Below are 15,513 nucleotides of genomic sequence, written 5' to 3'. Positions count from 1 at the left end.
CAGTGACAAAAAGACATGCAGTTGCAGAAAATACAAAGACACAAACATAAACTTGCTTATTTGGAATAGACAAGACTCATTGTAAATTAAGGGATTTCAAATTTGTTTTAAAATATAGCATGAATTTCACAGTATTACACAGCACATCAAATAAATGCAGCTAAAACTCAAATCATATCTGTGAAATTAAAAAAAAAACACCAAATATGACACTTTAAAAAGATTATTCCCAAAACTAAGCAATTTGCTATTTCCTACTACTAGTTACAAAAACTAGAAACAGATACTCCTATAACAAGGCATCCCATTTAATCCATCACTCTACCAATGAAGGAGTGCTTCCTACAATTCTGGTTCTTAGTCTAGTTTTAAATGTCTGAAACTATTAAAACCATTTTAAAATTACACTAAATAAAGCCCTATACAAATAAACCGTAGCACAAAACCTACACAAACATACAAAGTGTGTACCATAATACACTTAATACTATAGCTACACCTGTAGAGAAGCAACTTTTAATGTAACCTTGTACAAAACTGTAATTGCTAAATTAAAGTACTTCAGGCTTTGAAATAGCCATTTTGTAAATCGCATAATTTCTTAGTGCAAAGGCAGTCCAAAACTAGTAATAAATGTTACAGTCCCACTAATGCTCCTTGACTCAAATCATCATATGAAAAGACAGGCAAACCTTATGTCACACACATTCTACAAGCAGAGGTCAATGTTAAGATTTAGAGGTCAATATTTGACACTTCCTTCCTATAGAGAAATTACCATATGTCATGCACAAGCATCTTCAAATTAATCCCTCTCCTTTATTCCATTGCAGAACAACAATAGGTTCAGGCTCCTGAATAGATTAACCATTGCCTTCTAAATGGTATGTTTGCTTTTCATGCAATGAACTTCTTTTATCACTGTAAGGACATCTGCATCAAAACTACTTTTTTCCATAATTTCCACACGAATGCATCATGATGGCACGTGTAAAGTGAAAGGATAACTAGCATAAATTGCCAACCTTTTATTTTATCTAAAGAAAAATTAAATGTACTAGATATGGTAAAACAACAAACCCTGAATTTGATTTATGAGAATAAAAAGTTTAGAGAGTTTAATAAAAAATAAACTGCCCGATAATTTACTTGGAAAAGTAACTGTTCATTTTCTTAGGCTAGCTCCCTGCAAATGTCACTATTTATATCAAGTATCAGAGGGGTAGCAGCCGTGTTAGTCTGGATCTGTAAAAGCAGCAAAGAATCCTGTGGCACCTTATAGACTAAAAGACATTTTGGAGCATGAGCTTTCGTGGGTGAATACCCACTTCGTCAGATGTATTCACCCATGAAAGCTCATGCTCCAAAATGTCTGTTACTCTATAAGGTGCTACAGGATTCTTTGCTGCTATTTATATCAAATCACTGTAACTGGAAGTTACAACGGCTGGCTCAAATAGCCCAATGACATTGGACTCTAGTATTCTCAGGACAGATGCTGGTCAAAGTGATGGAGATCAAACATGCCACAATGTGCACTAACTTCACTTCTACTAATAGATCTTTGAAAAAAAAAAAGCAAAGGAAAAAGAAAAGATAGCAAAAGAAATCAACGAGAAGACAAGATGTCACAAGTATCACATATAGGGATAAAGAGATAGGAAAATATTGACTTTAATCTACGAATACCACCTGGAACTGAAAGATACTAAATAGAAATGTGGAGAAGATCAGAATTCAGCTTCCCATGAACAAATATATAAACTCTAATTTTGGAAAAAATAATAAGCATAATTAAGTTTGTAACACACACTACAAAATTTAAGTTGAAAATACCTATTTAAATAAGTGAACATGCTATGCTATACAGGGATTTAACACCAATGCATAATTTCATTTTTGCAGATTACATTCTAATATAATTCAGTTCCCAACTGATGTCTTTAAACATGTTATTTACATCACAATTAGGACTGCCATTTGGAAGAAAAATGACAGGTTTTTTATTCTGAAAAGGATAACACTCATACAAAATGTATGACTTCTTTACAATCTCTACTGAGCTCTCCCTAATTTTAAAAATTGTCTTTCTTTAAGAAAGAAGGAAAGTAAATGGGTGAAGAAGAGAAGATATCTTGATCCAAGAACACTCAACGGGCAACTATCATAATTTTGCCATTAAGTTCCAGTTCTCCATTAACCTTTTATCTCATCCCAACTTTGGCCCTGATCCTACAAATGCATATTTTGAGTACATTTATGCATCCAAGTCCTGAAGCTAAACTGAGCTGAGTTCCTGTTATCTAATGAAAGTACTAGCAAATATTAATGTTTAACAAAAGAATGAAGATTCACAAATGTTGCTGCCTAGCAAATTTCCTCTTTGAAGAAGAGCCCCACTCCTTGTGTGTCCAAGATGAGAATAGCATCTTTTAGAGAAGAAATACAAATTATCCCTCGTGCCTAGTAGCTTTGCAAATGGTAAAGCAAATCCACAGCTTTTTTGATTGAGCTAGATTATAAATAGAGCAGCACAATGGCAAAAGAAACGGTTACTTACTGCAACTGTGATTCTTCAAGATGTGATCCAGACGTGTATTGCAGGTAGGTGTGTATGCACCCAGTTCACCAGAGCTGAAGAATTTTGCCTAACAGCACCTGTAAAGGGGCAGTGCTCACGCCTCTTGCTCTTAACCTCTCCCCTGGCTATAGGCGGTGGCACACCCCACCCCCCCAAATTTCTTTGCCTCCAAACGCCCAGAAGACTAGACTCTGATACAGAGGGGACGGATGGTGGATCATGGAATACACATCTGCATCACATCTCGAAGAACCACAGTTACAGTCAGTAATGATTCATTCTTCTTCGAGTAGATGCAGCCGTGTATTCCACTTGACTTACAAACTGCCCACAGAAGATGAGTCTAGGAGTCTGTTTAAACAAGGCCTCCTTCCCAATGTTTGCAACTGCTCTGGATGCTGCAGTAATGGCATAATGGTCTGTAAATGTATGTATCAACAACCATGTGGCAACCCTGCAAAAGTCCAGTATCGAGACATCACTTAAGAACATTACTGATGTAGTTTGTACCCTCACAGAATGAGCTTTCACCTGTTTCAGATGCAGTCTTGATGCAGGGAATTATCCACTTAGAGATTCTCTGCGAGAAAACTGCCTGTCACTTCAGAGGGTTTGCGTATGACATAAACAAACAAGGTGAAGCCCAAAAGGGTTTAGTCCTGTCAACATAAAAGGCCAGACATCATCTGACATCCAAAGTGTGAAGATGCTGCTCCTCCAGAGATGAAAGGAGCATAGGAAAAAACACAGACAAATGTACTCCCTGGTTTAAATGAAACTGAAAGACCACTTTAGACACAAATTATAGTTGTGGCTGCATTATCACTTTGTGGCTGCATTAGCCTCCTTACATGCAGTTCTCCAAAACTAGCAACACTCATGCTCTCCTTGCAGATGTTATCACCATGAGGAATGCAGTTTTTTGACATAAGCAAGGAAAGAGCCAGGATGCCAGAGGCCTGAACAGAAGTCCCATAGGGGCTGCTAAGAATGTGTTAAGGTCCAATAAGGGAACCAGTTCCTGCACTGGCAGATGGAGGCACAGGATTCCTTTTAAGAATCTCACCACTATGGCACTGGAAAACACCGATCTTCCATGAATGGGTGGATGAAAGGCTGAGATTGCTGCTACATGCACTCTCAACAAGTGAAGCTCAAGGCCTGATGACTGAACATGCAGCAAATACTTCAAGATGTTTTGGCATAGTAGCCAACAGACCAATGACCACATTGAAAATTTGGTCCACTTTACCAAATAGGCCATTCTGGTAAAGGGTTTTCTACTACTGAGTAGGACCTGTCAAACAGCCACTGAACATTGCTCTTCTTCCTCATCCAACCACGCAGCAACCACACCAAGAGATACTGGGAGCTGAGCACAGGATGCAGAGTGCAACCATGATTCTGTATAAGCAGGTTGGGATGGAGAGGAAAGTATTTGAGAGGCTGAATCAACAGCACAAGAAGGTTGGAAAACCAGCACTGCCTCAACCATGTCCCTTGTGGCAAACAGGCTGATCACTGGATACCTGAAGCTGTAAAGATGACCCACAGAACACTGGACTTCAGAGACCACTTGTGATTCAGGGAAAAATTCCTGGTGAGATGGTCCACGATATGATTCTGTACCTCTGGGCAAGTGATCAACTATCAGAGAGATACTCTAATCAATGCAAAATTGACACAACCTGATTGCCTCTTGGCAGAGCATGCTGGAGTGTGCTCCTCTTTGCCTGTTCACACAATACATCACAGTGGTATTGTTGGGAAGTATGTGAACTTTATGGGATCTAGGAAAGTGAGACAGGCATTGCTGATGGCCCAAAGCTCCAGGACATCGATATGCAGTGGAACTTCCTACTCCAACCACAGGCCCTGAATATTCAGCGACCCCAGATGTGCTCCCCAACCAATCAGGGAGGTATTGGTGAGAACAGTCCTCACTGGAAAACACCAGATGAAGGGAATGCCTTCAGATACAGTCCCTTGAACTGTCCACCAGTGCAAGGAGTCCAGGATCAATGAAGGGAGGTACAATCCTGAACCACATGCGAAGAGGGCAAAGGTGCACCTTTGCGAATTGAATCTCCTGCAGGCATGCAGATGTATGGCCTAAGAACCTCAGGCATACGTGAACCTTCATGGAAGGATGAGAATGCAGACGGAGACAAAGGTAGCAAATTGTCCAGAAAAAGCTGGTTAGCAGCAACACTCTCAAACTCGTAGAGTCTATTAGGGCCCCAATGAACTTGATTTTCTGAGTGGCAATCAAGATTGACTTTCTGGTGTTTAGGATGAGACCCAGATGGTTGAGTAAGCGAAGTATAATGTGTAAGTGAAAAAGGACTTCTTCCCTGGACCTGTCCCTGAGAAACCAGTCATCCAAATATGGGAAGACATGGATTTCCTTTTTCCTGAGGTACACTATCACCGAGACCATATATTTGGTAAAAACCCAGGGGGCAGAAGACAGACCAAAGGGAAGGACTGTGTACTAAAAATGACAGTGCACTATAACAAACTAGAGAAATGTTCTGGGGCTCAGGAGAATTGCCATATGGAAATAAGCATCCTGAAGGTCCAGAGCAGCAAACTAGTCATTCTGACTCAAAGCAGGGAGGGTAGCTGATTGGGTAACCACATGAACCCTCATGTATCTGTTATATTTGTTGAGGTTGCAGAGGTCAAGCATCGGTCTTAACCCTCCTTTGGATTTGGAAATCAGGAAGTACTCTGACACTGGTGTTCTGGAGGAACTTCCTCTACCACTCCCAAGACCAGCAAAGAGTTGAGGAGCAATATCTTTTGAGAGGAGTTCCTGACAAGGGTCAGGGAAGGAGCGGGAAGAGAGTAGTGGAGTTTGGTCATCGTTTGTATGAAGCAGACAGTTATATGTCATGTGATCACACTATGTTAATATCAGCACTTCATTACACTGTTTAAAAAACACATGGATCTCAATCATACACATTTTCATATGGAATATCATAGTATTTTCTTTTTACAGCTAGAAACCAATACAATGTGATCATCACTACAGAGTACCTAGACCATTTCAGTCTAGAGCTAAAATGGCAGTTATCTCACAGGCTTTAAATTTTACCTTGTTTAATTTGCCCTTGAGCTGCACTGCTGGAAGCTGGTAGGGGAGCCTTCATTTTAGACAATTCTGGGGTGCCTGGCCTAGGAGGCCTAAAAATAAAATGAGACAAAACATTCAAAGCTTATTCTCCAAAAGATATTTATTCTGATTTAAGTGTCCCATTTAAAGTGTGTCCCATCAAAACACTTTAGTTGCTATTAAAATTGAGGCTTATTAGCAATTCACAGATAACTCTAATTTCTCACCAAGTATAACTGAAATATCATCAGTATAACTTATTTAGAATTTGATAAACTATTTTAAAGTTATTAAGACTACAATAAATTTAATATGTGAGCCTAATTCTCACTCTCTTACAACCATTTTATGTGCTGTCACACTGGTGTAGAAAAACCCAAAACAATGTATAACATAATGGATACCCATATCATGTTCATCTAGTGTGACTGTAATAGGTGTTCAATAGCACAAAGCTATAAAGAGTAACAGAATTAAATAAAACAAAAATATTGTTTTACAATAAAAGAAATCAAAAGGCAAACAGGTTATTACAAGATAAGTAAATACACTGAATCCTTTTCATACCTGATTGGCCCCTTCTTCATATGGTCTCCAATAAACGTTGCATTAGTCATACTCATCAAAGTATTCGCCAAAGAGATAATAGACAGGAGATGCTGAGTAGTGACTGCACGTGATACTCCATATGTCCCCCTTCCTAGTCCCTCTGTAATGGACATTTTCCTTCCGACTTCCACACTACCATATGATGGTTTGCCTATGGACTGGTTATATCCTGGAAGCATCAGAGACATGTGGCCTCCTCTAGATAGCAGACCAAAGGACACAGAACAGTGTGGTTTAAGCATGCCAAGACGATCAAGACAAACATCATCTAGAACTTCATTCAAACCCCAGGCATGAAGACAGGACATAAAAAGCTTTGCTGTGTCCATGGTTAGATTATATTCTAATAGGGTTAATGGTTTAGATTTGCTGGAGCGATATTCTGGGGCACTGTCTTCCCGTCTCTGTCTCACTGAATCTTCATCCTCATCTTCATCATCAAGAAGATGTTCTTTTATGTTCTCTTTGATCGTTTCCTTGACTTGCTGGAAGAGCACTGCTGCTCGTTTGCCAGCCAGAAAAGACCCCCCTTTATCAGAACTGCCAGATGCTTTCTGTAAATTCTCTGGGGAAATGAGTGCAGTATTAGGCCTAGAGGCTTCTTCAGTCAGTAGCTGAATAATCAGAGCTTCTACATCAAAGAAGAGCACATGTATATCTGGATCTGTTAAGTTCGTCTTTATGGCTTGAACCATCAGAGAATTGTGTGAATATTTAGGCAAATTCCCCTGCAATTAAAAAAAGAAAAAAGTACTGATTAAAATGAAAATAACATCTTCACTTTATTAGTATTTTCAATCTTTCCACAAAGTTAGTTTATAAACATAAGCATCACTCACTCACTCATGCCCGTCACCCAATCGGGGTATGGGCCGCCAACCACAGATCTCCAGAGTCCTCTATCCTCACAGGTAAGAAAAGTTTGAGAACTCATGAGATTTAAAATATGTAATGCAAGTGCCAACGGAAAACATAATATGACTCCATTTAAGACACCATACACAAGAGAGGAAACATAATAGCTTTGAAATATCATTGGGCAGGTTTTAGCTTAAGTACATGCAAATTTTAGTTACATAACTTCATCAATGAAATACCAATCATTAGTTCACCAGTCACTTCTCATTGGTTCTTTAGATCATGAACCCTAAAAGATAACAGCTATTCTACAAATATAAAATAAAACCACATATTCTAGTCTAAAATTCAGACCAAATAAAAGAAAGAAAATCTTTGGCATTTCAGACACTAATAAATTTAAAAAAAACAAGGGGATAATCTAGCCTACTATGCCAGTGTATGTGACCAGAAGCTGAAACAAAGTAAAATAGATATTCCTTAAATTTGCATTTTTTTTCTTCACTGTTCCACCCGTCTTCCCCAAAAAACAAACACAAACACACACACATTACTGATAGAGAAAAGCCAGGAGGGGTGTAAAGAAGAAAGTCATAAACAACACCAACATTGATTTCTAAGTACTATTAGAATTCTATTTTCTCCCTGTAACCAAAGTAAACATTAATTCCTGAGGAAAACACGTTTATATATTTATATAGCACTTGAAATACCTGCTACATCAGAAATGTGATAGTTTCCTTTTAAAATGTCATATATACAAAGGGCAATTGCTAAGCTATTATTCTTGCTGCTCAGTTTAAGCAATGGACTGCAATATGTAAGGGTCTGAGGAGGGAAAAAATAAAAAGATTTATATGTGGTCAATGGATAGCCTTTCTAAAAATCCAAAATGTGGAAAAACTATGGGTGGAGTGCAGTGACTAGCTGAGTAATCAAATTAGGCGGGTTTTTTTTGGTACTTGATTGCGGTCAGCTACTGTTTCTTTTTCTTCTCAAAATGCAGTCTTTTGTTATAATTTACAGAATTGTAAGATCTAAGGGGACATGTACCTGTATCTTTGCCTTCATGTTTAAAGTAACTGTCAACTGGGAATACAAAAGTTATTTTTATAATTTAAAATTAAATACCATTACCTTGTACAAGGCTGAGAACACATAATAAAGTTACCTTTAGTAGTTTTGATATCCATCAGATTGAATGGTTTGCTAGAGCGTTGCTGCATTTGGTGAGAGCTGGGCAACAGTGGGGGAGGTTTAGGTTGGATATTAGGAAAAACTATTTCACTAGGAGGGTGGTGAAACACAGGAATGGATTACCTAGGGAGGTGGTGGAATCTCCATGCTTAGAGGTTTTTAAGGCCCAGCTTGACAAAGCCCTGCCTGGAATGATTTAGACTATAACAGGGTTCAAAAAAAACCTAGATAAATTCATGGAGAATAGGTCCATCTATGACTATTAGCCAGAATGGACAGTGATGGCATCCCTAGCCTCTGTTTCCCAGAAGCTGGAAATGAGTGACAGTGGATGGATCACTTGATGGTTACCTGCTCTGTTCATTCCCTCTGAAGCACCTGGCATTGGCCACTGTCCAAGGACAGGATGCTAGGCTGGATGGACCTTTGGTTCTTATGTTCTTATGCTGTCGTTTATCATTTTTCAGTGTTAGTTCATTGGAGAGCATAGTCATGGTCTGATTTCACCCACTGAAAAATAAATCCCACTGACCACACACCCCTAGTTATAACGTACCACCCCACACTAGCACCCATATAATCAACAATTGCAAACCATGCTTGATAGGGCTCCATCCTGAAAGAAATCTTTCCTGAACTCCCTCTTCTGGCCTTCAAACAATGCCCCTTCCCCCAACCTCACCAAGCTCATCATCAGAAGCAAGTTCCCCATAGACCAGGACACAACAACTTAAAGCAGCACCAAACCCTGCCAGAACAGATGCAAAACATGCAGACATATCTTCACTACTGTGAAGACAAATAACCCCCTCAACACACCTCTCAAGACGAATGGGTCCTACTTATCACAACATGTAGTGTACCTCATCCAGTGCATCAAATGCCCCAACAAGAACTATGTGGGTGAAACCTGACAATCACTGTGCTCTCCAATGAACTCACACAGAAAAATGATAAAGACAAAAACTGAGGAAGAGCTGTGTAGTTCAAAAACTTGTCTCTTTCACAAACAGCTGGCCCAATGAAGGACAGTACCTCAACTACCTGGTTTCTTTCATATCCTGAGATCAACACAACTACAGAACTGCAAACAACATAGAAACTGTCATACAGATCAGACTAGCACTCCATCCACTCTAGTCTAGTCTAGACTAGACTAGAATAACCTGCTCTTAGTGTAACTTTCTTCCTAACCATAGGTAAATAGTGACTGCCTTATACGTTAAAGCTCTATCTCTCTTCTAAAACAAACTGTTGTTCTATTTAATATGATTTTGGATATGCAGAGGTTGGTATCACTGATGGAGGTGGGACTGACAATTTAGTTATATATAAGATGCTATGATAGGCGAAAACCAAGGAAAGTCTTAAAAATGAACACTATCAGTTTGTATCTGATATAATAGAAATGGGGGAGCCAGTGGAAAGATGTAAATAGCGAGGTGATGCAATCAATAATAAAGACCTTTATTATTTTTCCCCTCTGTTAACTAAACAGCCTTCTTTTTTCCCCTACTACTCTTTCCAACTAGAAGTCTTTCAATATTTCTATCGTAAGTTCTTTTGAGGTGAAGTGATTAGAAGTGAATAAAGTATTCAAGGTGAAGGCTTAAGACCAACTTATATAATTATATTCTCAATATTATTTTCTATGCCATTCTTTATACATCCTAACATTTTGTTTGCTTTTTGACTGCCTGGGTGCACTGAGCAGGTATCTTTCTTGTGCGGTCCCCAATGAAGGCTGCATCTTTCTTTGAGTGCTTACAATTAAATTTAGAACCCATCGAGCTGCATGAGTGCTTTACTCCTCCAAGATGCAGTACCTAGAATTTTTCAGCATTAAATTTCAGCTTCCATTGTGACGACTATGGTTGCCTATGTTTTCAGGCCCCCTTGAGCCCCTCAAAGTCTTATCTAGACTAACCTAAATAATTAAATCTGCAAAATTTTGCAACTTAACTGTTCATTCCATCTCCAGAACCTTAACAAATCTGTTCAACATTAAGTCCTCACAGGGATCCAAATGCATACCATTTAACCATCGGACAATTTGAAAACTGACCATTTATTCCTCTCTTTTTTCTCTGTCTCTTTGCTCATTTCTTCTAATCCAAGATAGTACGTCCTTTCAACCCCATGGTTACTTCATTTCCTTTAACAGCTTGTTATGCAGGACTTTGTCACACATTTGTTGAAAACCTAGGTAACTGACATCTACTCTTTTTCCTTGCATCACCATTTTGACATGATCAGGAAATTATAGTAAATTGGAAAGGCATAATTTTCATTAACAGAAGTAATGAGAAGAGACTGTCTAGGAAGAAGAACGGCAGAAAGAGATCTAGGGGTTATAGTGGACCACAAGCTAACTATGAGTCAACAGTGTGATGCTGTTGCTAAAACAGCAAACATGATTCTGGGATGCAATAACAGGTGTGTTGGAAGCAAGACACGAGAAGTCATTCTTCCGCTCTACTCTGCACTGGTTAGGCCTCAGCTGGAGTAGTGTGTCCAGTTCTGGGCACCGCATTTCAAGAAAGATGTGGAGAAATTGGAGAGGGTCCAGAGAAGAGCAACAAGAATGATTAAAGATCTAGAGAACATGACCTATGAAGGAAGGCTGAAAGAATTGGGTTTGTTTAGTTTGGAAAAGAGAAGACTGAGAGGGGACATGATAGCAGTTTTCAGGTATCTAAAAGGGTGTCATCAGGAGGAGGGAGAAAACTTGTTCACCTTAGCCTCTAATGATAGAACAAGAAGCAATGGGCTTAAACTGCAGCAAGGGAGGTTTAGGTTGGACATTAGGAAAAAGTTCCTAACTGTCAGGGTAGTTAAACACTGGAATAAATTGCCTAGGGAGGTTGTGGAATCTCCATCTCTGGAGATATTTAAGAGTAGGTTAGATAAATGTCTATCAGGGATGGTCTAGACAGTATTTGGTCCTGCCAAGAGGGCAGGGGACTGAATTTGATGACCTCTTGAGGTCCCTTCCAGTCCTTGAGTCTATGAGTAATGCTGGTCTGTCCTCCATTATCTCCTGTTCTCCTAGGTGTTTTATAAAATGCTCTAATTATTGTTTCAACCATTCTAAGAGATTAGTAACCTTATTTCAGTACCAAATTGCCAAGATCATTCTAGCACCTTTTTTTAAAAGAGAAGTATATGTGCTATTCCCCCATCCAATAGTATAGTAGATTATTTTAATGAGAGTGCATATTATTGTTAGAAATTCAGGTCACGCCACACTTTAATTCGTTCAGAAGTCTTGTATAAAGATTATGAACTCCTAGTTATTTGGTGCTGTTCATCTTATCAGTTTCTTTCAGAATTTCTTCTTTTGACATTTCTGTCTTTTGCAGTGCTCCATTTATTACCTGAATGGGGTCATTATCACTACAGCAGATGTTCAAGAGAAGACGGATCTTATCCTCCTCAACTGCTTCCTTTACACTCTGATAAGGCTTATTTTTTTTTTGAGATCTTCATCTATTTACTCCACATAATTCCTCTTAACCTTTATAATTTTCAATTTACACTTTATCTGAAATACTTTGTGTTCCCTTCTACTGGCTTCAGTTGGGAAGGATTCACACTTTTTGGAGGACACTAGCTTACTTCCTGAATCAACTTTTCTATGTTATTTAGGACCAAGTCAAGAGTATCCTCTCCTCTTGTGTGCTCTAGAACTAATGCTAAGAAGCAATCATTTAATGGGTTGAGAAATTGCTTCTATAAAGCTTGCTCAGCTGTAATATGTGGCTAGCTGGGGAGGGGAGTGTCAAAGTCATCATTATTGCATCTGTATTTGATTTAGTTATATCTTTGATTTTCCTCCACAGTGCATATTTAATGTATTTTCCTAATTCAGAGGCTGGTAGTACAATGCTACTAATATATTTTTATGATGATGATTTGGAATTGGTATGCATACAGATTATCATATATGGTCCTTTCCACTTGAAATCTAATGTGATAAAATTTCTACATACTCTTTCAGATACAGTGCTATTCCCCCACCACAACCTTATGTGCGCGTCCAGTACAGTTTATAATATACAACAAAATGCCCTGGTTTGACATTCCCCGTGTTTCGAAAGTGTTTATTACAATGTCTCCATCCAGTCTTCTTTAGCTAGGCATTCTAGCTCACCTATTGTTTTGCTTTTAAGCTTCTTGCAACAATATATAGAAATGTATAGCTTTTATTCTTGACCACATACTTTTATTTAACTCCTTTCCTTGAGGCCCTGTTATTTCTCTGGAACATACTTGTGATAACAAACTGGACCTTCTTCAATTCAGTTTTAAATTTCTGTTTGCTGGATACACAGTTTTGTATTAATGAAACCCCTAGCAGATGTCTTTGGGTATGTCTATATTAGAAAAACTACAGTGGCACCGCTGCAGTGCAGATACTTACTACAGTAACAGAGGGAGTGCTTCTGTCACTGTAGGAAATCCACCTCTCTGAGAGGTGTTAGCTAGGTTGACAGAAAAATACCTAGTGGTGTCTACACCAGGGCCTTATTTGGCTTAATTACATTATACAAGGCATAATTTTCTTCACAGCCCTAAGCAAGCTAGTTGAGCTAACCTAACTCTGTAAAGTAGACCAGCCCTTAGGGCATATCTACACTACAAACTTCCGCCACCACAAGTTACATCAGTATAAAGTTGCCGCAGTATGCATAGCGCTTGTGTGTATGCATACTTGGGTCTCTGCATCCGCCCTGCAGTTCTCAGCAGGAGTGCTTGTTTCAATGCACAGTGCAGTACACCATGGGTAGGTATCCAGTGTGCAACTTGCCACCATCCAGCACACTGACTTATGGGAAGTTTTGGCAATGCATGGTGAGGAAGAAATGAGTCATGCAGGAGTGACTTGGACAGGGGGTCAAGTTCACATCATGCAACTTTCGCGTCCCCATAATGCCATCTCTGTACCATAATTTTTGTAAATCTCATGAAGAACCCACAAGGGACTTGTCATAGTCCTCCATGTCTGACAGAACGATGGAGCCTGCACAGCTCTGCACTATTGTCACAAGCGTTGCAAATACAGGATGCACAATCCTCTGGTATTTGCAGAGCTGCAAGAAGAGCCTTGGGGAACATGACAATTTCCTGGAGGTCAGATTACTATGGGACTTAGCAAGACCCAATTAAAGACTGTTGATGGCATTCACAGCGCTCCAAACAGTGGAACACCACTTTTGGGCCTGAGAAATGAGCGCTGACTGGTGGGATCACATCACATGCAGGTGTGTAATTATGAGCAGTGGCTGTAGAACTTTTGGATGCATAAGGTCATATTCCTGGATCGGTGTGCCAAGCTTACTCCAGCTTACTCAGGTACGCTTAACCAACATCAGTGTTCACTGGTCAGGGAAGGTGCATGACTCTCGGATCTTTAACAACACTGGACTGTTCAGAAAGCTACAAGCAGGGGCTCTCTTTCCCACCTGGCAGAATACTATTGGCGATATTGAAATGCCAATAGTGATCTTATGCCTATGCCTTACTTCCCTGGTCATGACACCATACACTGGCCACCTTCACAGCACCGGGAAACATTCAGCTACTGGCTCAGTAGGTGCAGCAAGACAATTGAGTACGCTTTTGGTATACTGAAGAGGCGCTGACACAGTTTACTCACAAGATTGGATCTCAGTAAGAAAAATATGGTTTAGCTGCCTGCAGCAGTTTGCATCTTTGTGAAGTACAGTGGGAAAAGTATCCATTACGGTGGAAGGGAGAGCAGGAACTGCTGTCGGCTGCTTTTGAACAGCCAGATACAAGGGCTATCAGAAGAGCTCAATGTGGAGCTATGCAGTTCAGGGAGGCTTTGAAAAAGCTCTAACAGCGAGCCACAGTAACGCACTGTGCTCAGCCCGGTGCTGCAGTTTGGAACTGTTAGGAGCTTTGCGGTGCTTGGTGCACATCTATGGAATGTAACAGACAATGCACCCTATTAACTTTGTGGCCCTTGCTGTACAATTATGATCATTACATTGTCAGGGATTCTATGAGCTCTGTCAAAGTGTATAATCTCAAATCAGTGGGTGCTTTCAATGCCACCAGCCAGTTTGCAACATACGTTGCGACTTAATAAAGATGAATTATTTTCCAAACAACAGAGTTTTGCTATGTAATAAAATACTTCAAAAAATTTCTGTGCAAGTTAAAAGCAAATATATTAAAACCTTAACAAATTTATGTGTAACCCTTTTGGGGTTTAGCGAGGGTGGCCCCTTTAAATCTCTGCCCTGAGGGGGGAGTATGAAGGGAGGGAGAGCAACAGGGTATGTGTCTGGAGCGCCACACAGAAGAACTACAGCAAGCAGCTCCTCATTTAGTGAAGCAGCCAAGACCCTGCCCAAAGTCTGGAGCAGCTGACCAGCAACACCCCAGCACACGAGCAGCACTGTGCCAAGGAGGAATCACCTGAGAAGGACAAACCAGAGCTGCCCAGAATTGTATGAGGCAGTGAGTACTGGGGTTTGTGACCTTGTATTGGCAGTAAGAAGGGAGGCTGTAGCTAGCTAAGTGGGTTTGCAGAAAGCAGCAGAAGAGGGCACAAGAGGGGGTTGTTGGGGAAAGTTTAGTGGTGCCAAAGACAACCAAGAACACCCAAGACTCACCACCAGACAGGAACTTTGCCCAGGACTCCTGAACTCTGAGTGCAAACGCATGGCTTGGTGTTTTCCCTTTCAGACAGTGATACCACTGGGCCTGCGGGGCCTTGTGTTGAATGTAACACTGTTACCGCTCCCCATGTCTTTCCCCTGTTGTTTTTCTCCATTCATCCCCCTGTGAATAAATATTTCACTTTCCTAGCTTCATTGTACTATTTCAGTGTGCGTGTGTGTTCACTTTGGGGGGGTTGTATCAGGTGCCTGTTGGGTGGACGGGACTTCCCCTGCTGTGTTCCTACAAACACCTTTTCTTAGCTGGGACTGCCTGCAGAGCAGACTCCATCTTGGCAACAAGGATGCTAAAGTTACATATAGAACAGGGCTTAAAAGATGGGGAAGGAATATTCATGTCCATTTTAGCTACACATGCATCAACCATGGCTTTAACAGATCAGTGTATGTGAAGCTGTGTTTGTCCTTAAAGTACCTCGATGTGGAGTGACAGGGGC

General features: G+C 40.1%; 1 protein-coding gene across 5 annotated transcripts in view; it reads right to left on the bottom strand.

Annotated features, from left to right (window-relative positions):
- Positions 1-15,513, bottom strand: part of WDR7 (WD repeat domain 7) — a 359,997-nt gene that overhangs the window by 249,339 nt on the left and 95,145 nt on the right. For all 5 annotated transcript variants that reach the window (XR_004376795.2, XM_032802575.2, XM_032802574.1 and 2 more), the window contains exons 15-16: positions 6,270-7,039; positions 5,685-5,773 (exon numbers count right to left, since the gene is read on the bottom strand). Coding sequence is in view for 4 of the 5 variants with exons in the window: in XM_032802575.2 (XP_032658466.1) it covers positions 5,685-5,773; positions 6,270-7,039 (859 nt within the window). In the remaining variant the exon portion in view is untranslated. The remainder of the gene's footprint in view (positions 1-5,684; positions 5,774-6,269; positions 7,040-15,513) is intronic.

The sequence above is a fragment of the Chelonoidis abingdonii genome, chromosome 6 (genome assembly GCF_003597395.2).
Source record: "Chelonoidis abingdonii isolate Lonesome George chromosome 6, CheloAbing_2.0, whole genome shotgun sequence".
Lineage (NCBI taxonomy): Eukaryota > Metazoa > Chordata > Testudines > Testudinidae > Chelonoidis > Chelonoidis abingdonii.
The sequence above is the reverse complement of the archived record's forward strand: the minus strand, read 5'-3'. Positions and strand labels throughout refer to the sequence as shown.